This window comes from Mugil cephalus, chromosome 9 (genome assembly GCF_022458985.1).
Source record: "Mugil cephalus isolate CIBA_MC_2020 chromosome 9, CIBA_Mcephalus_1.1, whole genome shotgun sequence".
In the NCBI taxonomy this organism is placed as follows: Eukaryota; Metazoa; Chordata; class Actinopteri; order Mugiliformes; family Mugilidae; genus Mugil; species Mugil cephalus.
Genome location: NC_061778.1, coordinates 27,612,948 through 27,634,970, shown reverse-complemented (window position 1 = coordinate 27,634,970; position 22,023 = coordinate 27,612,948). Strand labels below are relative to the sequence as shown.

General features: G+C 41.9%; 1 protein-coding gene across 2 annotated transcripts; it reads left to right on the top strand.

Moving 5' to 3' along the window:
• Nucleotides 1-1,258: 1,258 nt before the first annotated feature.
• On the top strand, nucleotides 1,259-21,601 carry alkbh8 (alkB homolog 8, tRNA methyltransferase). 2 transcript variants are annotated; one of them, XM_047594985.1, is made up of 12 exons: nucleotides 1,259-1,528; nucleotides 2,709-2,842; nucleotides 2,956-3,056; nucleotides 3,228-3,359; nucleotides 4,767-4,862; nucleotides 5,128-5,232; nucleotides 6,098-6,168; nucleotides 11,354-11,460; nucleotides 14,977-15,131; nucleotides 16,022-16,293; nucleotides 17,925-18,074; nucleotides 20,771-21,601. In XM_047594985.1, the coding sequence occupies exons 1-12, from the start codon at nucleotides 1,391-1,393 to the stop codon at nucleotides 21,482-21,484; spliced, it is 2,175 nt and encodes a 724-aa protein (XP_047450941.1). In that variant the 5' UTR covers nucleotides 1,259-1,390; the 3' UTR covers nucleotides 21,485-21,601. The 2 variants fall into 2 exon arrangements, with proteins under 2 accessions (XP_047450941.1, XP_047450942.1); XM_047594986.1 differs by lacking the exon at nucleotides 4,767-4,862 and having other exon boundaries at nucleotides 1,261-1,528.
• Nucleotides 21,602-22,023: the final 422 nt, after the last annotated feature.

Below are 22,023 nucleotides of genomic sequence, written 5' to 3'. Positions count from 1 at the left end.
GATCCCTTACTATCAAGTTAGCAGAGCCTGTAGAATGATCTATGGGGTGTTTTCATCTAACTTTTGTTGGGAGATTAGATCACGCAGGAAGGATTTGCTGTTGGAGTTGATATAATGCCTGTATAATGCAGTCAATGGATAAAACTGTGATATGGGAATACAAAAGAGAAGAAGGGCTTATGACAGACAGAAAGAACCATATACCGTACTATACCATACCTACCTTAACCGACATTTAAAAAAAAAAAAAAAAAAAAGCAGCAGCCATATAGACCCCTTCATGGCCTTCGTCATTGTGACGCCACAATGTTAAATGGAGGCAAAACAGAGGGAAGCTTGAGGTGAACACTGTCACTTTCAACCATGAAAATCTCGTCTTGCTGTATTTTTGGCTGCTAAAAGCGAAAAATCAAAAAAATCCACTTGAAGTTTTGGCTTTGGCGATTAAAAAAAAGGATTGGAGTGAGACAATTAACAATGGCCACACTTCATATCAGGATGATTTGACAAATTACGTTAAGTTAATCATTATTTGGCGTATTCTTGCAACAGGTTAATGCTAATGCCAATGCTAATCAAGAGCTAACGCAATGTGTTTCAGCGGCTTCCAAGCATAAATTGCATTTACTACGTTACCCTCCATAGTGTTTCCACTTACTTCTTGTAATATCTTTGTAGGATAGGCTTCACTTGATAATGACAGCCCAGACTTCATCTCCTCTGTGTCCTCCTTTGGTCAAATCGTAGTGAGTGAGAGTGTAGGGGTCAGTGAATGTCTTCCCATCAGCCAGAGTCAACTGTTGAAAATAACTTGGGAATTGAGTGTATTAGTATGTTCTCTAAAATATGCGTTTCCCTCGTCCATTCTTCCCAAAACAGTCTCTTGAAATATGCTAACCACTGTTTCCAATCTATCGTGTTTGCACAATTCCTAGTTTTTGGAAATTGAGCAGCACTTTAAGGATTCAATGGCTGTCAACGACAACATTAAAAAGTTTTAATCAATTTTACTATTTAGACACTATAAGAGGCTTTGATGAACTATTCTCTATGCTCCACTGTCAATTTTTGCCACTCAGTGGCCGTCATAGATACACGTGGTATGCATCTATGAGCGGCCGTAACCACGGAGACTTCCGCTTGCTGTGACGTACATTTCCATGGAAACTAAGGCATTAAGAAACGACCAACACACTGAATTGCATATAGCCCGTGTTCACAATGATGGTTTTTAAATAATAGCAACCAGAGTAATTTTAAATCTTTGATGCACGTGCAAATTCTTTAAAATTACTGATAAAAGGGAGCAGCTTCTGAGGGCGATGTCATCCCTTTGGGAACTATCGTTTCTCAATTCTTGTTGCACCCGGAAAGAATAAGATAACGCACCATGGATTCAAGTGTAGGAGACAACGCGAAAGCTGTCAGAAAGAGTAAAGTGGAGAAGAAAATACTCAGAAAACAATTAAAAGCCAGTCACACTTTACTGAAGCATGAAGGCATCAGTACGGCAGCGCTGCCTACAAAGGTAAAGGAAACGAACGTTTATAAAGCGGAAACTGTCGAGCACGATGGTTGTGCTGTCATAGGCATTCTTCTGCATGTACCCTGGAGGAGTAAACTACACATCAAAGTGAATTAAAACTTTCAGAGAGAATGGCGGCTATTGAGTTGCTAGCATACTAGGCTAATGTTCAGCTTCTGCTTTAATATTTAACATCTTATTTGCTTTTTTAAAATCTGGATCAGCATCCTTAAGGCCAGTTATTGTGTGTCTGTTTTAAGAGCCAAATTGTACGTGAGGAAGAAATTTACTCTGAAATTTACTGATTTGCTAATTTGTATTTCGATGTTGTAAGACATTTAAAATAGGGGCCAGGAACCAGTTTCGTTTGACCATAGCAAGAGGGAATAACTACTGTACAGAAATATGTAAACTTAACCCTCACGAACCTTGGGGACATTTTTGTCCATTTGGGCAGAATTGTCCTCTATATTTGGCTGCCATTTTGACTGTGTTAGCGCACATGATACAATTGTTTGTAAATAAAATAAAATAAAATAAAATAAAATAAAATAAAATCTCTACACAAATTTTGAAATAAAAAAATGTATTCCAACAGAACACTGTGAAATTGTTTTACCACCCTCTTGTAACCTTCGCAGACAGAAAAGTCCATGTCCAAAAACTGTATAAAGACTTAACAGATTTTTTTTTTTTCAGATATTTTCTCTGTTTTCTTCTGCATAAATCTTGGGTATGACCAAGATTATCAGTGACTTGATTGCATCATTAGTTTTTGTGTAGCATCAGAAAAAAATGCACTACCCTCTTGTAACCTCCCTTTGACTTCCATTCTAACTAATTTTTTTGATCTCTCAGCCATGGCATAACGACATAATTCATTCTGAAATGTTAGGATTTAATTTGTGAGAAAAATGGTCAAAATTGTCATTTTAGTGTTCAACACTAAAATCAGCCATTTTCTAATTATAGGGCCTATGCATAAAATGTTTGCTATTTCATTGTTTTTGTGCTTGTGTTATTGAGCTTAGCACTCTTTTTTTAAAGAAAAAAAAAACACGTGCCCCTTGTCTCACTGCACTTCACTGTGAAGAAAACTGTTTGGAGCTTGGTTGTCTGGTCATTTCATTCCTTTGACAACCAAAGAGCAAGATGAAGATAGCTACCCCTGTCATGTCTGCAGAGTTTGGTGGTGGCTAACGGTGGCCTGGGGAACGGCGTCAGTCGAGAGGAGCTTTCTGGAGCGCTGAAAGAAGTGGGAGAGGTGGAGGCCTTGGTCATGCCTCCTTACAAGCCCCACGCCTTTGTCACATACAGGTACAGTTGGGACATGGAGAGTACTGTATCACAGCAAGAATGTATTCTTGCAAGAATGTGTGACTCTCTGAAAATTTGTCTCCAAATTGTTGTTGTTGTCACTGTGCTCCTAGATCTGAGGAGAGTGCTCAGAAAGCTTACATCAATCTTAATGGACAGACGCTGCAATGTGAAGAGAACAGCGTCACACTGTACCTATGTTATGTTGACTCAGGTACTTGCCTTAAGGTTTAACACATGGACACAGCCACTGATCACTGTAAAAAGATTATTAATAACACATCTTTACATTTTAGACAAAGGTCAGGCAACTGTGTGCTATTTGAAACATACTGTTACAGTGAGCATGTCAAGTCTTACTGTGTTTGTATATGTTTGAATACAGTTGCCCATGAGGAGGAGGCGTCTGTCCCTTTACCAGATGGATTAGTCTTAGTGGAGGATTTTGTTTCTCCAGAAGAAGAAGCTCTGCTGCTCGCTGCTGTAGACTGGTCGTCCACTAATGATGGTGTCACTGGTGAGGGCATGCGTGTTTTATTAATTCTCAAACTACCATGTATTACAAAATTTGAAAGTGATATCCCAACACATAATACTCATAGCAGTCCTGATGAGTCTATGAGCATTTTGGAAGTCTCATTCCTAGATAATTTGGGTTGAACCTCCCGCAATAGAATAAAATGTTGTTCACTCAGGCATTGGTATTTCTCTTGGAAATTATATAGTTACCAGAAATGTAAAATAATTCAATTCATTTAAATTTTCAATTCAGTTTTATTTATATAGCGCTAATAACATGCATATTGTCTCAAGACGCTACAAAAACTGACCTGAAACCTCCAGAGCAGCCTGAGGGCGACGGTGGCAAGGAAAAACTCCCTTTTAACAGGAAGAAACCTTGAGCAGAACCCAGCTCATATGGAGGGACCCATCTGCTGAAGGCCAGATGGGTAGAAACAGAGAAGATGGAGAGAAAAGAAGAGCAGAAGAAACAAGATAAACAAACTTCTGTCATAGATCAATACATCGAGCTAAAGGAAATGCATAGATTTGAATAATACAACATATGCTGATGACCTTATGTGACATTTTGAGAGTATAAGAAGATTCATGGGCAGGTTGGTGAATTGTCTATCCAGGTAGGAGTGGATCTTAGAGGAGCTTGGTGCCAGAGAAGAGAGAATAGAGGACATGTCCTCAGTGCATTGTCTCCCAGCAGCCGAGGCCTATAGCAGCAAAACTAAGGGATGGTTAAGTCCAGCCCTAACTATAAGCTTTGTCAAAAAGGAAAGTCTTAATGCCTGACCCTAAACATAGAGACTGTGTCTGCTTCCCAAACTCAAACTGGGAGCTGGTTCCACAGGAGAGGAGCCTGATAGCTGAAGACTCTACCTCCCATTCTACTTTTAGAAACTCTAGGAACCACAAGTAGACCTGAACTTTGAGATCATAGTGATCTGTTGGGACAATATGGTTCTATGAGGTCTTTCATATATGATGGAGCTAGGCCTTTCAAGGCCTTGTATGTAAGGAGGAGGATTTTGAATTCAATTCTAGATTTTAAAGGGAGCCAATGAGGAGAAGCTAATACTGGAGTAACATGATCTCTCTTGCTTATTCCTGTCAGCTATTTGGACAGCCAGACAGTAACGAGTTGCAATAATTCAGCCTGGAAGACACAACTGCATGAACTAGTTTTTGGAAAAGAATGTTCCTAATTTTGACAATATTACACAGATGAAAGAAAGCAGTCCTAGTCACCTGTCTTACGTGAGTGGATGTGTCTCTGTGTCTCTGATTGTAAAAGCGCTTTGAGTACCTTTGAGTAGGTAGAAAAGCGCTATATAAAAACAAGCCCATTTACAAGAAGTACAAACACTGTTTTGCTAACCTAATGTGCTACATTTATTTCAATCCCCTTTAGCTCAGAAAGCTCTAAAGCATAGAAGAGTCAAACATTATGGCTTTGAATTTCGCTATGACAACAACAACGTGGATATGGACAAGCCATTACCTGCAGGTAGACTTTGTCTTTTTCATCCAGTATTTATTTTATTACAGTCAAGGTTTGTGGATGGCACTTTTATGGGTTGGGGCTTTATTCCTGTTGCCTTTGATAAGATACTTAACAATTACTATCCAGAAATTCTGGGCTGCAGCAGAGTATGATGTACAGATAGCTTTTAGTTAGTACTAGTAGAAGTTGCAAAGAAATCAGAAATTTTCATTCATTAAAAACATTAAGAAGAAAACTATGGCAAAGTAACAGTAGTGTGTGTGTGTAGGTCTTCCTAAGGAGTGCGTACCTGTGCTGGATCGCTGCAAGAAGAACGGATACATCAGCTTCATGCCAGACCAGCTGACTGTAAACCAGTATGAGTCTGGACAAGGTGAGTCAGTCCAGTCTCGATTGACTGACTTGATCACATAGAAGCACAAATGCATGAATAAAATACACCAATGCCAGTATCCTGAGGTCATTCAAAAATCAGATCAGGAAAGAATCTTATTCTAATTTGGCATTAAATCAGTGCCACAGTTAGGTTAACTAGTATGCTAGGCAGTTTAAAATATACACATAATGGTGCAGGAATTTTGTAGATTGTTACACTGCCAAGTCAAATACAAAATAAGTAAATGTACACTTATTTGTTTTGACCTAATTATTAAGGTTATGTTTATGCTGGAGTCTGACTCAGGCCTTTCTGGGTGGAGTTTGCATGTACTTCCTGTGTCCGTGTGGTTTTCTCCGGGTACTCCGGTTTCCTCCCACCTCCAAAGACATGCTAGGTTAACTGGTGATTCTAAGTTGCTTATAGGTGTGAGTATCAGTTTGAATGGTTGTTTGTCTCTGTGACGGCCCTGTAATAGACCTGTGACCTGTCCAGGGTGTACCCTGCCTTTCATCCAATGACAGCTAGGATAGGCTCCAGCAACCCTTGCAACCCTAGTGAGGGTAAGTGGTGGAAGAAGATGAGAGGAGATGTTTATGCTGTTGATTTTGAAGAAAACTAAAATAAGAAGTAACCACATACTGATGTGATGACACCACAAGATGGCAGCAGAACTTTTCCAATGTTCACTGGAGTGGGATGATGAAATCTCTGACTGGCAAACATTTTAGGGCTGAAATTAAGAGATCAGTAAATGAAATTGATGAAATTGTTTTTGATTGGGTTTTTGGGAATGACTTAAGTTTCACTTCTGTAGTTCAAAAGGGCATGATGTCTGTATGTGTGTTCCCAATATTGTCAGGGATACCTCCTCATGTGGATACTCACTCTGCCTTTGAGGACACCATCCTGTCACTGAGCCTGGGGGCAAAGGTAAGAATCCAGCCCAGCATTTTTTAGGTGAACCAGTAACTCACCAACCTCTATGATGATATCAACTTGTACAGTCGGTTTAAAAGTTGGATATAAATGTAAAGATGATGTTATCAGCATAGTCTTTATTTGCAATTGCTGTGATGTCCTTGTGATTTTACTGAGAACATTTTGTTCACTTCTTGCTTCAGTCATTTTATTCCCTCACTCTTTTCGTCGTGAGCGGCTGTGGCTCAGTAGGTGGGTGGAGCGGGTTGTCCACGAACCCGAAGGGTTAGGGTTAGGGGTTCGATCCCCGGTTCGAGTGTGCCATATGCCGAAGTGTCTTGAGCAAGACACTGAACCTACCTGTTACTCCCAGTGCAACTGGCACTGGTGTGTGAATGTGGATGTGTCTCTGACTGTAAAAGCACTTTGAGTAGGTAGAAAAGTGCTATATAAAAGCAAGACCAAGACCATCATACAAAATTAAGTTAGAATTATTGTAAACAACAATTTCCTTTTAAACGATGACCATTTTCATGTCCAAAACTGTTCCAGCTGTTTCTAGGTATTGTGACCTGGAACTGGGATGTGGGTTGATTCTGTGTAGCATGATTGCTGTTGATGAACATCCATCTGTCTATTGGCGATCAGCTGTCATCTCTCACAGCATCTGTCACAAATAGAGAGTGACAGACAGCCTGTCTGTTTGTGTTCAGTGCTGTGCATTTTTTTGTTTATTGCCCATGCTCAGTTGAAAATTTGAGCCACAGATAAAATGTAAACATACTGTATCATGTTAGGGCTAAATAGGAAAATTGGAGAGGAATATTTCAGTTGATTTTTTTATTAAAGGCATTATTATTTTTATTATGTGGCACAAATTGTACATCCTGGTTCTGATAGAAAAATGTCAGAACACGGTGCATGACCAGTCAAGAATGCCCATACTGACCCCTGTTCCCTGTTAAAAGCATCAATAATGGGGGTGTGAGCATCAGAACTGGACCATGGAGCAATGGAAGACGGTCTGATGGATCACATTTTTTAGGTGGTTAGGTTAGGTGTGTGTATCACTTAGCTGGGAAACACATGACGCCAAGATCTAAGGAACACCCACTTGCTCTCTCAATGTTCAAGTGGTCCCGAAATCCTGAGATACTTGAACTCCTCCACTTGAGGCAAGACCTCCTTCCCGACCTGGAGTGGGCAACCCACCCTTTTCCCCACCTGAGGACCATGGCCTCAGACTTGGAGGTGCCGATCTTCATCCCAGTCACTTCACAATCAGCTGCGAACCACTCCAGTAAGAGCTGGAGGTTGTAATTTGAAGAAGCTTAGGGGGCCACATCATCCGCAAAAAGAGACAAGATCCTCTGATCACTGAACTCGACACCCTCCACCGCCCGGCTGTACCTAGAAATTCTGTCCACAAAAGCTATGAACAGAACTGGCGATAAAGGGCAGCCTTGGCGGAGTCCAACCTTCACTGGGAATGAGTCCAACTTACAGTTGGCTACATGGACTGAGCTTGCACTCCTTTGGTACAGGGGCCACCCATGCCGTATTCCCAGAGCACCCCCCTCAGAATGCCTCTGTGAATACAGTCATAAGTCTTCTCCAAATCCACAAAACACATGTAGATGGTTGGGAAAACTCCACAGTGTAGAGAGCTGATCTGTGGTTCCACGCCTAGGACAAAAACCCCATTGTTCCTTCGTGATCTGACGTTCAACTGCTGATCGAACTCTTTTTTCCAGCACCCTGGCATAGACTTTCCCGGAGGGAGGAGTGTGATCCCCCTGTAGTTGGGACACGCCCTCTGGTCCCCTGTAGTTGGGACACACCCTCTGGTCCCCTTTGTCCTCTGGTCCCACTCCAGAGGTACTGCCCCGATGTCCATGCAATATTGTAGAGGCGTGTCAGAGGCCCTACAGAATTCAGAGCGTTAAGATACCCAGAGCAGATCTCATCCTCTTCTGGAGCTACTCCGCCAAGGAGTTATTTCACTGTTTATGTGACTTCTGCCCTAGAGATTGGACGGTCACCTGCGGCCTGGTGGCGTTGGCTAGTTTGCCAGAACCTTTTCGGAGCTGACCAATGGTCTTCTTCCATAGCCTCACCCAACTCTTCAAATTTTTCTGGTAAACTGCTTCCAGAGACACGTTCTTCAGCGTGACAGCTCCCGCCATGACCAGCACCAGCTACTTTGCAGCAGCAACTCGCAGCAGCTGTTGTACGTAGGAGTTGAAGACCGTCTTGACATGTTCTTCCACCAAGCATTCCCAGCAGACCCTCAGTATTCTTTTGGGCCTACCAGGTCTGTGCGGCATCTTCCCCTGTAATCTGATCCAACGCACCACCAGGTGGTGATCAGTTGACAGCTCTGCTCCTCTCTTCACCAAAATAATCCAGAACATTTGGTCGCAGATCAAATGATATGAATGTGTAGTCAATCATTGACCTACGACCTAGGATGTTATGGTGCCAAGAGCACCAATGAACCCTATGTTTGAACATGGTGTTAGTGATGGACGGACTGGTTTCCACACAAGTCCAACAACTACACACCGCTTGGGTTCAGATCAGACAGGCCGTTCCTAACAATCACGCCCCTCCAGGTCATGCTGTCATTGCCTGTGTGAGTGTTGAAGTCCCCCAGCAGGACAATGAAGTCCCCAGTGTCCAGCGTCCATCCTAGGGCCTCCAAAAAGGGTGGGTACTGCTGTTTGCCACATAAGCATAACCAACAGTCAGAACCCGTAGGCGCAGGGAAGCAATCCTGTTGTCCACCCAGGAGAACCCCAGTATGCGGTCTTGGGTCTTGGGGTGAGCAAAAACCATGCTTTCAGTATGGCTGGATCTTAACCATGCTTCCCAAGACCCACCCCACCCTACTTCTGATTGGCTAGAGATGTTAGTTTGGAGAGAAAACACTACATTACTCTCAGTCCATTGGTAGGTGAACTCAAGTGACTGATTGAACCTGAGAATATCCCGCATCGATATCTTTTTTTGAATTGCGATTGATCACCACATGCCAGAGATCTGGCACAGTGCCAGAATACTTTAAGACCTGCATATTGTACATGTAGGGAGACATACACAATACTGGTTAAAAACTGGTGACTGGTGGAACAGGTGAAAACTGATGGTGACCTCAGATCAGACAAGTTTTGACGCACCCCCTATGATCTCTGGTGTCCCCCTTGGTGGGGCGTGGACCCAAGGTTGGGAACCACTGGCCTATAACGCTGCTAGTCTTCCTGGGGCAAGACACAGTTGTCTATCTGTCACTCAGTTTGATTTGACTTAGTCTGATATCAGTTAAACAGAACTGTTTCAGTCATTACTGACAGGCAAACTCATGCATGTGGGTGAGGACATTTTAGTCCATACTTTAATCTCTGCCATACCTTCAAAGGACTGTTTAACAGCTAAGGGAATTTATTCACATGCAAATAATCAGGCTATTTTCACAGAATCAGGCCTGGACATTGCCTGGAGTTGCCCTTCTTAGGCATGCAGTAGATGTGTTCTCACTTACTGGAAGTTGTCTGCCCACTTTAGGTAACAAGTGCCACCTTGGAAGAGTGTACAGGAGCCAGGACATGACACACATCTCTGGACCTACACTCTGACATAGGTCTAGGTCAGCATCACATACTCACTCAAGACTAGGAAGCAGGTTGTGTAAAATACATGTGATATTTGATCTCACTGGTAGTGGGCTAAGGAGAGAGAGAGAAATTTGGGGGTAAAATCTGAACTGCATGCTCTATCACAATCGCACACAAACACATATCTGTTTCCCCACTCTCTCTCTGTCACACACACGCACACACACACACACACACACATGCCCTTACTCTACAAAATCCATTTTTCCTGCTGTCAGAAGTTGGAGAGATGTAGTTTGAAATTGTGTAGATGTAATTTCCCAGCAGAGCTTGTGCTGTTATGTGCTGCATGGAAACATTAGAATCAAACACCAACGCTGGGGCCGAGATGCCTCGTTTTTAGAGAGAGGGAGAGATTGTTTTTCTTACTCTGGGTGAGGCCTGCTAAAACTATTACCGTATTTTCTGGACTACAGAGCGCACCTCAATATAAGCGGCACCCACAGAAGAATTTTTTTAAAGAAATGGGAATGTACATATGCCGCACCGGGCTATAAGCCGCTGATATCTACTGAACTGATTAGTTTAACTGAACATAACTGAACTGATCAGTTTCCAAACGCTGCCTGTTTCATAAAAGTAAAAGTGCTGATCAAACAAAACAGAAAAGTTATTGATTGGTTTATTCATCTTCCTCCTGCGCACTGAAACCACTGAAGTCATCTTCTTCAGTGTCGGAGTTGAACAGCCTCAGAAGAGCTTCGTCACATACCTTTTCTGTGTCTATGTCAGTGTTGCTTTCCGTGTCGCCATCATCCCGGTTAGCTGGCTGAAAATGATGCTTTTTGCATGCTTGTAGTCCGGAAAATACGGTAATTGAATTAAAAGAATGTTTTATATTGAGGCATTCTAATTTTGATTTGCTTTCATTTTCATTTATCTGAATAATAATTGTCAGTTTGATTCAGATGATCAAAGTGAGGGTTGGATGGTAGAATAAGTACTGAGGTTTGACACGGTTTATTAGAAGTGACACATCTATAGCAGTTACAGAATAAGAAGCATGGATCCAGTTGGCCGAATTGTTATTGTTGCTGATGCTGACCTTATTAAGCAGTTCCTGGTATTTTTGTTTGGCTCTAATTAACAGAAAACATGGTGGCTAAGAGCTCAATGCACTGTAGTTAAATGCAAATAGACAAAGCACAAGAAAATAAAGAAAACACCTTTGACACTTTGACAACACATGCACTGCAAATCCAGGCAAATACAGAAAGAGTGCCCGAGGGTCAGAATAAGTTTTTCAATATATCCCAGACCTGGGACTTTCGGGTGAATTTTCCGTGTTAGGAACAAAAGGATGCCAAAGGGTTGAATTCAAAGACCCATAAAATCCAAGTTAAAAAATTATGTGCAGTCTAGTCCATTTTACTTTGTTTGTTTCAGCAACTCAAAATGGTACTCAGCAGTGCCGGGCAGCAAGTGCAGGACTGGCTAGAGGACACTGAGCCCTCAGGCAGCCCTCATGAAGTCTGTTTCTGATTGTTTGGTCAGTCTACATGCCTGTGTGTGTATTTTTACAGATAGTGATGGAGTTCCGTCACCCTGATGGTCGCGTTGTTGCTGTGGTGTTGCCAGGACGGAGTCTCTTGGTGATGAAGGGAGAGAGCAGATACCTCTGGACTCATGGGTGAGTAGGACTCGTTAGACTGATGACTGATGTGATACAGTCAGTGGAAGCTTAATAAATAAACACAAAGTCTCGCCATCCGAAGGAGGAGGTGCACTGAACGGGAAGCAGATCGTCGTGGTTTTCAATCAAACACTCCGATCACTATTTCAGTATAAATCTGATGTGTGCGTGTGACAGCGGTCATGGAGGTGTGTCGAATACAGATCCTGACAATGTCATTAGTGGGGTCATGGTGATTTTCACTCCAAAAGCAAATTACTTATATTCAAATTGTTTATTGCGCAAAAGATGCAATAAACATAGACAAACGGAGAGAGAGAGATGCACACTTATCATTGATTAAACATTTGATTTGAAGTTATTTTACAATAGCATACCGCGTTTCCTCAAATAATAGCTGATATTCAATTGTTTCCATGAACAAATAAAGGCCGGCCCTAAATACAAGCTGGGTCAAACAAAAAAATAAAAAGAAGAAGAAAAATGACAACGATATGATCAGAAACATTCATTTCTGTGAAGACTGGGGGGAGTGAAGCCGACCTCATCCTCTGCTTCAAAGAGTGACCGCCTACTGTCGGACCTGATCTCTGCTCCGTGTCTGGAGCTGGTCGGGACCGGAGCATGGATGTATTATAATAGATTCATGGACCAGAGACGGAGTGCAGCGCACGCTGGGAAAATGCTCTGACTGACAAGAGACAGTGTGGCGCAACGGAGACAGAGACCCAGGTCCGACAGCACAGCGAGGAGAGCACCACGTGATGAAGATGAGCTACTGAATGATGAGGAGGGATTTAGAAATAAAAGCCTCCCTCACATAGAAGCTTGCCTCCAATAAAGGCCGTAGCCTAAGTCACACTGAGCTGTCAGATGCAGCCTGACTCCATCCATACTATGCCAGATGCCAGGCTGCTGCATGGAGCCAGGCAGGCTGCACAAGCATAGATCTATGCCTTATGTGAGATAAATGTAAGTCAGACAAATTCAGATGCCTTATTTTTTTTTTTAGAGTGTGCTGTGGGTAGGGAGGCCTCACCCCCTCCCGTCCACCCCCTGCACTCCATCAGCCCCTAGTTCCGACATCTATGGCTGTCTGTCATTAATGTCTGATCATAACATAATAGTTTTAGAAAAGGACAGGGAGCAGATAGCTCGTCAGTGGTGGTGATAGTAATGTTGTTATTAGATTCCAAAGTTTTGGCTAATGGAGCGGGCATCAAAGTTGTCAGTCTCTGCATGTTAATTGTAATAATTAATGCTGCATATGATGCCAGTGTAAAGGTGCACAAAAGATTTGTCAGGATGGCAATACTTTTAAAAACAGATAACATACCACCATACCAACCTGCAAAAATTTTCGGAATAATGGGACATTTGATTAAAGGGTTATGTGTTGCCATTCCAACAATCAGGGCCTAATGTCGGAATGGTGCTATGTCGGAATGGCCATTGCCACCCCCTCGAGGCGCATTAACCCACTTATACCATGGTCAATTACGAAATAAATACATATTAGATCAATTATTAATATGTTAATTTAAGCAATATTACCCGAGAGGGTGAAGCACATCGTTTTTTTTCCATTTCCATGGAAATAAATGGGGTCTGACTAATAACTGGAACACAATCAGTCACGTCGGTAGACTCCTATATGTAATGGAACCTAGTTCACCACTACAGCAAATAATCCGAACCTTAGTAATGACCTAGCAACAGAAATGATTTTCTAGTTCCAGATGAGTGAACTCTGAACTGACGTTCATGTTTTAACGCGGTCTTGGACTTTACCGAACTAAATCAATAATGCTTTAATGAGTAAAAAATACTTGCATTGCCCAAGTTATAACAAAGATGCAGATTTTTTTTTTTATTAAAAACTAAACAAAACAAAAAAAAAAAACTTGTTCATCACGGTCAAAATAGGCCTAGGTAACTTAGGTTAAAATGGTGCACTTTACAGCATAATAAAATATGTGCCACAGACTTGATGAGTCAGCCGTGCTGTAATGTTTTTTTTACCGTTTCAATCATAAGTTTTTCACAAGAAGCGGCTGAGCAGACTATTTAACGTTACATTACGTGACACAAAGTATCATTTCAGAAGGCCAGTGCACTTATTACCACGTGTGTCCAGAGGATCGTGCGAAATTTCCACAGATCCAGATAGTAACACAGATAGTTTCCTAAATCATTTTATTGCAAGAAAGATGAACTTCTGATTACTTCAAGTTCCGACTCAGGGGTTCAAGGGTGATGGAAGCTAGTGTCTTTCCCACTCTTCCTGTAGTGCTTCGGCATCGCCTGGAAAACAGCATTCCTTGTCTTGAACACCGTGTCGCTAATGATGTTTACGTCTCTCAGTGGCGATTAATGCCGGCTCTCAGACTCCTAAAACTGGCAACACTGAAAAAAACTAATTATTGCCTTAATTGGACTATAACAGGAGAACTTAGGTGCATGTAAACACGTTATTCCGATTAAAATCGGAGTTTTCATTATCCGATTGAGACACCCAGATAATGCGATTGAATCGGACTTTTCAATCAGATAATGCGTGTGCTCATGCTCCACGACTGCTGCCCTGGCATGTGACCCCTGAACAAAAACATCCAAGAAAGCCGATCGCAGAAGAAGAAGAAGAGAAACGGAGCCGTCTGAGGGATAGCACGGATCTTACCTTTATCAGAAGTAATGCGGACATTACCTACGACATTAAAAAAAATGTACTATTATCTGTCTGGTTGTTGTTTGAAATGCCGGGTCTGCCGCATGAACGACTCTTGTTTATTTTATCACATAATAGGCCAGCCTGAAATCGGGCTGTATTAACGTGGTATTAACCCACTGAAAAGACACGTATTGCCACCTAGTGTGGAGAACATTTATTGGATTTTCTTGCGCTGCATCTAAACTGGGACAAGAACTGTAGTCAGAAAGTCGAATTTTGAGCATAGCTCGATTAAGCTCTGCATGTAAACGCACTGACTGTATTGTCCTCCTTCCTTGGTCGACTGGACAGAGTCTCTGTCTGTGTTTCTGTTGCCACGGTTGCCAAAGCGTTCGAGCCAGCGCAATGATTTAGAACTGTCTTCAGGTGATTTGACCGGAACGTTTTTATGCATGTCCATTATCACTTTTAATGTACACCCCGCAGCCAGTCAGAATCGAGGATTCACCCAGACCATGGTATAATGTTTTGCTACGTCATGCATAATTTATTGCACGAGTACGACCATCGGGACAAACATTTACCCGCCCTGTGGCATGTAGCCCTCCAAAAGTAAGTCTCATCACATCTCATCTTCAGTACCGTTTAATCCTCACTAGGGTCACGGTCGCTGCGAGTGGCGACTGTTAGTTTACAGCCCTGAGTACATAGCGTACGTAGATAAACCATGTGATAGGTCTTTTCTTCCTCTGTTGTGTTGAACATAGCCACATTTGGTGCTACAGTTATTTAGTGAAAAAAGTTGACTAGAATTGTAACAACTGCCTCTTATCTTATCTCAGAATTACCCCGCGAAAGTTTGACATGATGCCAGCCTGCAACCCACGGTTCTCTGCTCAAATGCCCGACAGAACACACAGCGATCTCACTTTGTGCAAGAGAGGCACCCGCACGTCTTTCACTTTCCGCAAGATCAGACATGAACCCTGCCACTGTGGTGAGAAAGTACCTAATGAAACATACTGTGTTCTTGCTGATAAAAGACTTCATAATGTGTAGCAGGTGACAAGTTTTTTTTTTTTTTTTTTTTTTCACCAGTTTGGGCACAAAAAAAGTCCTGGGGGTAAATTTTGCCCTGGATACTTGTGTGTATCAGCTTCATCACTTGTGGAGTTTAGATGCTATACTGCCTGATAGACACATTTATTAAACTCATATCACTGCTGTTTCAGATTATTTTTTTAGTAGCAATTGTTCTACTGGGGATTTAACCTGTATTGTGCCTGTGAACTTCACAAGCAGCAGACACAGACTTACTGAGTCAATAAACCTGTGGGTTTACATGACTCTAGATCAAGGTTGCACTGGTGCTACAACAAGCATAGCCAGTTGCCCATCCCTGGTCTAGCTACTTAGCTAACATACGAAAACTGATGTTCTAAGTGTTGGTGAGATGTTGACAGTCAAGGGTTATGTTAGATTAACCTTGAAAATAGGAAATCATAGGGTCATTAACTTTCAGCAATCTGTAAAACAGGTAATTAAACATTGAAGCCATTGCTTGAGTTCCTGCCATCATCTTCTCAGCTGTGACGTGTACTACTACTAAACAACATTTTAATCAATGGAGTTGTGCTTGCTATCCTTGACAATTACAAAAAGATGTCTTTCTGAAACCACCTAGTAAATCATTTGGCATCACATCTTTCAAAAAAGTTCTTATATTGGTGTATACCGTATCTGATCTGTAACAGGCAATATCAAAAAATTATACAAATCAGGGTCCTTTTCTCCAAATATTTCAGATGGAATTGGACGTGCTACAGTTAAGTCTAATGGATGTCCTGTATGTGCATATTCTCACTATCCAACACCTTCCCTCTCCAGCTTTCCCCTCTGCCTGTGACAGTCAGGGAGCTCCCTCAGCACCCTCACCACCTCCCCCCACACTGCCCTGTTGCCATGCCGATGCAGCCTGTCTGGAGGAAGAGTACGTGCACCGAGTGTACGACGCCATCGCCTCCCACTTTAGCAGCACTCGACACTCCCCTTGGCCTCGTGTTTGCCATTTCCTGTCCTCGTTCCCACCTGGCATCGTGCTGGCTGATGTGGGTTGTGGGAATGGGAAATACCTGGGTGTGAATCCGGAGATGATTGCGGTGAGTGTCATCATTTAGTGTAGTAATGTGTGTAATTCTGTGATACTTAAGTGGTCCCTGCAAGGAAATGTCCTTTATTATTTCATTTTTATTGCCGCAGATTCTTAGATTATCTTCATTTTGAAGTGGCACAAATTTTCATTTCATTTCCTCTATGTGCAGAGGAAATGAGCTGCAACACTCTGTAGATCAGTAGCAAATGAGACACCAGATTGTTCCTCTGACCTAGAATAGCTCTGCTGATACATCAGAGAACAAAACTGAGGGTCCATTTGCTTCTGAAGGACCAGTTTCTTTGTAAGCTTCACAGAGAAGAGTGTGGTGGTGGTGGAGGTTGGGGCGTGGGGGCGGGGGGGGGTATGTTTTATGTACTTCAAGAAGTAACATACTATCTCTTGACTAATTAAAAAATGAGAAGCAAAAAGACATGGCGCGTGATGCCGTGACAGGCTAAGATAGCTTGTCACTCAAAATGGCTAGACCCATGATTATGGGTAAATTAACACTTAACACTCAAGCTTTATAAAAGTTCATCCAACATCCACAGTTGGCATAAATGTGGAAAGTAGTTGTAGAGCAATATTCTAACATGAAGGTCTGTGGAAAGGACTCACATTTGTTTTATTTGTTTTGATAAATTTGAATCATGGTTTTCTCACAAATAAACTAATATCTAGTCTATATTGAGGTACTGCTAAATCTCTAACAGCTTAGTTAGTTTCACAATAGAACAGGCTTGAAATCCACCCCAACTGACAAGTACAGCAACAGATGGACCCTGCAGAGGTCACAGTGTCAGGGAGTCTCAGAGTTCAGTCTAGGATGTTACACAAGCCACGCTTGACTGATTTAGAATGAAGTCAGGTTTGCATCATTACACTTTCCTTGAGCAAGAAGATGCACTTTCACTATCTACAGACATCTGTTGTGGATCACGTAGGTATTGCACTGGTGCTACAGCAAGCATAACCTTTCATTTTAAGACATAATTTATACACAACACTTACTTAGTTGATGGTTTGGTTGCAAATAGTATTACCTGACTCAGACTGCAGCTGTGATAAATCATTGGTAAGAAAGCTGTAACCATTCAGGTCACACACCAACTTTCCCTTCCTTTGAACGTTCTTTTGCTGTCTTAAAATTGTTCCTCTTTTGCTCCACTTCATTGTCTCATATGGCAGCTTGACACTGTTCTCTGTTCTAATTGAAATGAGAAAAAAAAACAATAAACTCAAGTTTTATGTGTTTGCATGTTGATAACAGATCGAGTGTGACACTGTCTGCATGTGTGTAGTATTTCTCTCTCTCTTATCACCTCTGTCTCTTCTGGGAAGAGATCATATGGAACTTTGTTGAATTGTGTGTTGAATTGAAATATTCTCATTACCATTCAATCCCATCAGTCATTCTTTCTCTTCCTTCATCATATTTTTTTTAGCTTCTCCACTTGTGGCATTTCTCCTTATTTTTCTGTTCCCATTTATTCATATTTGGTTTCCTGAACTACCTGGGGCCATTTCTGCTTGTCTGCTGTGACAAATTGTTTGGACTATGTTCACAACTACAGTCAATTCTACTGTGCCTATTCTATTTGTAAAAGATGTTATCCTATGTCTGTTACATTTCAGGTTGGATGTGATCGTAGCAGCGCCCTCGTCCAAATCTGTGCAGAGAGAGGTTTCCATGCGTTTGTATCTGATGCTCTCAGCGTGCCTCTGCGAACAGCCTCCTGTGATGCCTGCATCTCTATAGCAGTCATTCACCATTTTTCCACACAGGTACACGTACATTGCATAATTCTGGGACATATTCTTTTCTGTAGAAAACAGAAAGGTTTGAACATCTCTTGGACTCTTAATAGACACCTACACTGCAATAGGAACGTTCGAAATTCTTCAGAAAATAAACCATTTGCTCTAGATTAATTCTGTAAAAAAGCAAAAACTCTACAGTCTTTCCTGCTTCCAGCGAACTCTGAATGATTACATACAGCCTGTGATTGCTCTTCAATAATTGGCTGAACTTTTCTTCCCTGTGTAGTGCCTTACAGACACAACATCCGGGTCAGAGCCGCTCAGAACCAATGATCTGGCTCCGTTTGCCTGCTCTTAGTGCCTTACAGTCAAGTTACAGGGAATAAACAAACCTCAGGTGTGAAAGAAAGGAGGGGAAGAGTTGTGTCCGTCTGTGTGTATGTGCGAAGGAGCGTCTGTGTGTATGTGGCTGTCGGGGGGATGGGCCGAAAGTAAACAATCCTGTTCTTTTTACAATGCTCTCTTACATTCTGATTATTTTATACTGCTTAGGAGACATTAGTGAGTTACATCAGCCTGTAGCCGGGCTTGTCATGACCTATAGATGTGCAGGACTTGATATTACAATAAAAAATGAGACCGCAGTAAGTCAAAATGTAACAAGAAAAAACGTCTGAAAATTACAAATATCAAATGGGGTCTCAGAATTTTTATATTCTCTGAATGTAATACAACCACCAATATTTTTCCTATGTTCCTTATGCTACAGGGTACCTGAAAATGTGTTGTATACAATATTTCATAATTTTTGGAATATTTTACAAGAAAAAAAATCTGACCAATTCAATTTCCGTTTTTCTCTTTTTCTAATTATTTACAGGTTTTCAAATTTGTTACACTGCATCTAGACATACTTGAGTTACATCAGCCTATAGCCCTGTGTGTCCTGAATCTATAGAGGTGTAGGACTTCATATTACAGTAAAAAAATAGACCACAGTGAGTAAAAATGTGGCAGATACCAAAAAGAGAAGCATTGTTGAACTATCTTGACCTTTGCTCTAGAAGCACCATTTAAATATCACTACTGTTAATGCTAACACACTAAAAAGACGACAACCAAAGTGCAGCGTGCGTGTTTTTAATAGCAAATATGACGAAAATTGTTGCACTTTGCAGCCCTGATCTGATCTGATCTGATCTGATCCACCAGGTGATGATCCTCTCTTCACGTGAGTGTCCAGAACATACAGTCGCAGGTCACATGATACGACTATTAAGTCAATCTTCGACCTACAACCTAGGCTGTCATGGTGCCAAGAGCAGCGATGAACAACCTTATGTTTGAACATGGTGTTAGTTATAGACAACCTTCGACTCGCACAGAAGTCCAGTAACTGAACACCCCTCGGGTTCAGATCAGCCAGACCATCCCTTCCAATCACGCCCCTCCAGATTACCTTGTCATTGCCCACATGAGTGATGAAGTCCCCAGTTAAGGTGCAGACGAGTGTCCGTTCTAGGGCGGGTACTCTGAACTGCTGTTTGGCACATAAGACCAAACAACAATCAGGACAGTCAGTTCCCTGAACCAAAGGTGCAAGAAAGCCACCCTTTCATGCCCCTCGGACAACCCCAGCATGCAGGTACAGAGTCTGAGGGCAAGAGTCACGGGGCGGCTATGGCTCAGTAGGTAGAGTGGGTTGTCCATGGACCGAAGGGTTAGCGGTTCGATCCCCTGAGTGTGCCATATGCCGAAGTGTCCTTGAGCAAGACACTGAACCCCAGTTGCTCCCAGTGCAACTGGCGCTGGTGTGTGAGCTTGTGTGCGCGAATGGGTGGATGTGTCTCTGACTGTAAAAGCGCTTTGAGTACCTTTGAGTAGGTAGAAAAGCGCTATATAAGAGCAAGACCATTTACCAAGAAAAAAGCCCAGCCCTCCGCCTCTCATGTGGCGCAACATTTTGGGGTAGGGGGTAAAATGCCCCGGACAGCATAGCCCCTAGGGTTCACCATGAGATGGTGACAGTTCAAGGAGGAGAGATGTCTCATCATCTACATTCTAAAATGGCTTATCCTCACTAGGGTTGTGGGGTTGCTGGAGCCTATCCTAGTTGTTATTGGGCGAGAAGCGGGCTACACCCTGGACAGGTCGCCAGTCCATCGCTGGCCTAACACATAGACAGACAATTCAGAATCACCAATCAAATGATTGGAGTACCCGGAGGAGAAAAAATTATGCATATTTTTTTTAGTTATATTTAATTTGAACTTATGTTTATGTATGTTCTATCATGTATTTAATGTAGGTAGTAGGAAAACAATTCTTAAAAGTCTTTATTAAATTGGCCTCAAGAAACTGGAAGGTCTTCTTCAGGTGGCATGGAAGGAAAGAGTGTTCACTTATTATTGTATCCTGCATTTATTGTAAAAACAGTTAACAAAGAAAATGCTCTTTTAAGCTAAATGATATCCCAACCTACTCCTTCCTTATTTTACCCTCTTCTCCTGTCGGCTTTTGAGGTCTTAATTGCCTTGTCTTAATTGGTCTTGGTCTTAATTAGTGTGAGTTGCCTGACCTTCATTAGTGGGCTCTTCATTAAACAGTTCTATGGTTTTTATTGCACTTAATGTACAGATGATAAATGCAAACAAAGATCTAAGCAAGGTTTCAATTTGTTCATTGTTTTTAAAATGTTGAGTTACATGTTTGTGTTGCAGGAGCGTCGACTGGCAGCAGTAAAAGAACTGGTGAGGCTTTTGAAGCCTGGAGGTCGAGCACTTATATACGTTTGGGCTTTCGAACAAGAACACAACAAGCAGAAGTCCAAATACCTCAAAGACCAAAACAAAGAGCATCATGGGAAGCACAGCCCATCTAAAAACATATCAGAAGATGGTCAGGAACCTCATGAGAGAATCCATACCAGTGGAGATTTAGAAGACAACCTTAGGCCTGTTGACACCAATCGAGATGTCAGCAAAGTGACTGATGGCAAGCTTAGCGTGCACACCAACCGTACAGCCTTTAACACTCAGGATGTTTTGGTTCCCTGGCATCTGAAAGGGGGGAAAAAACAAGGGGAGGAACAAACAGGAAATGGCTCAAAAAAGGAAAACATAAAGGAAAAGTCCAAAAAGAGTTCAAGTAACTCTTGTTCAGTCTTTACAACTGACCCCAACTTATCTTCTGGATCAAGACCTGACGCCACTCATAACGCAACTTCTAAATCTAGTGCAAGTGGCAGCACTCCAAACCCCGCTTCCACTTTAAAGTCAGAGTCGGAGAGCAGCCCAGCACCTGTTTTTCATCGTTATTACCATGTGTTCCAACAGGGGGAGCTGGAGCAGCTGTGTGGGCAGGTGGCTGGAGTCAAAGTGCAAAGCAGCTACCATGACCAGGGCAACTGGTGTGTTATATTAGAGAAGGACTGAGGGGCATTAGTTGACTGGCACAGACATTTTTTTTTTAACAATGCAAAAGACTAACTGGAAAGATGCATACATATGGTTAAAGTGCAATGAAATAAATTAAAGATTGTGCAAAATGTCTTTTGTTGTGCTTACTTCTTATTTTATATTGTAGTTTTAAAATTGATTTCATATCATATATTGATGAGAAAAAAAACACAGAGTTCTATTAAGATTACTTATCCAAAGACTCTGAAACAAACTTGAAAGTAGTTTTGGTACAACAGTTCAAAACGGCTCTTCAAGTTCAGAGAGCACCAACAGTGTTTTTTATAATCTCATTACTTTGTTCCTTGAGCCTAACATCCTCTGTGAAAACAGTGAGCTGTTAATTAATTTGGACTCCATGCCACCACATTTGAAATTAAACTGAAATGAGAATCCCTTGCAGGCAATGAGTGCCTTAAGTGTGATACCTATGGACGTCACCAAATGCTGCATTTCCTTCTGTGTGATGTTTTGCCAGGCCTTTACTGGGGATGGGTGTCATTAATGTTTCTTTT

What these genes read in the sequence shown, in the direction of transcription:
- alkbh8 (XM_047594985.1), top strand. Translation starts at nt 1,391, where the DNA reads ATGGATTCAAGTGTAGGAGACAACGCGAAAGCTGTCAGAAAGAGTAAA. An exon ending in CGGCAGCGCTGCCTACAAAG is followed by an intron (nt 1,529 to 2,708) that starts GTAAAGGAAACG and finishes TCATGTCTGCAG; the next exon opens with AGTTTGGTGGTGGCTAACGG. An exon ending in CACTAATGATGGTGTCACTG is followed by an intron (nt 3,360 to 4,766) that starts GTGAGGGCATGC and finishes AATCCCCTTTAG; the next exon opens with CTCAGAAAGCTCTAAAGCAT.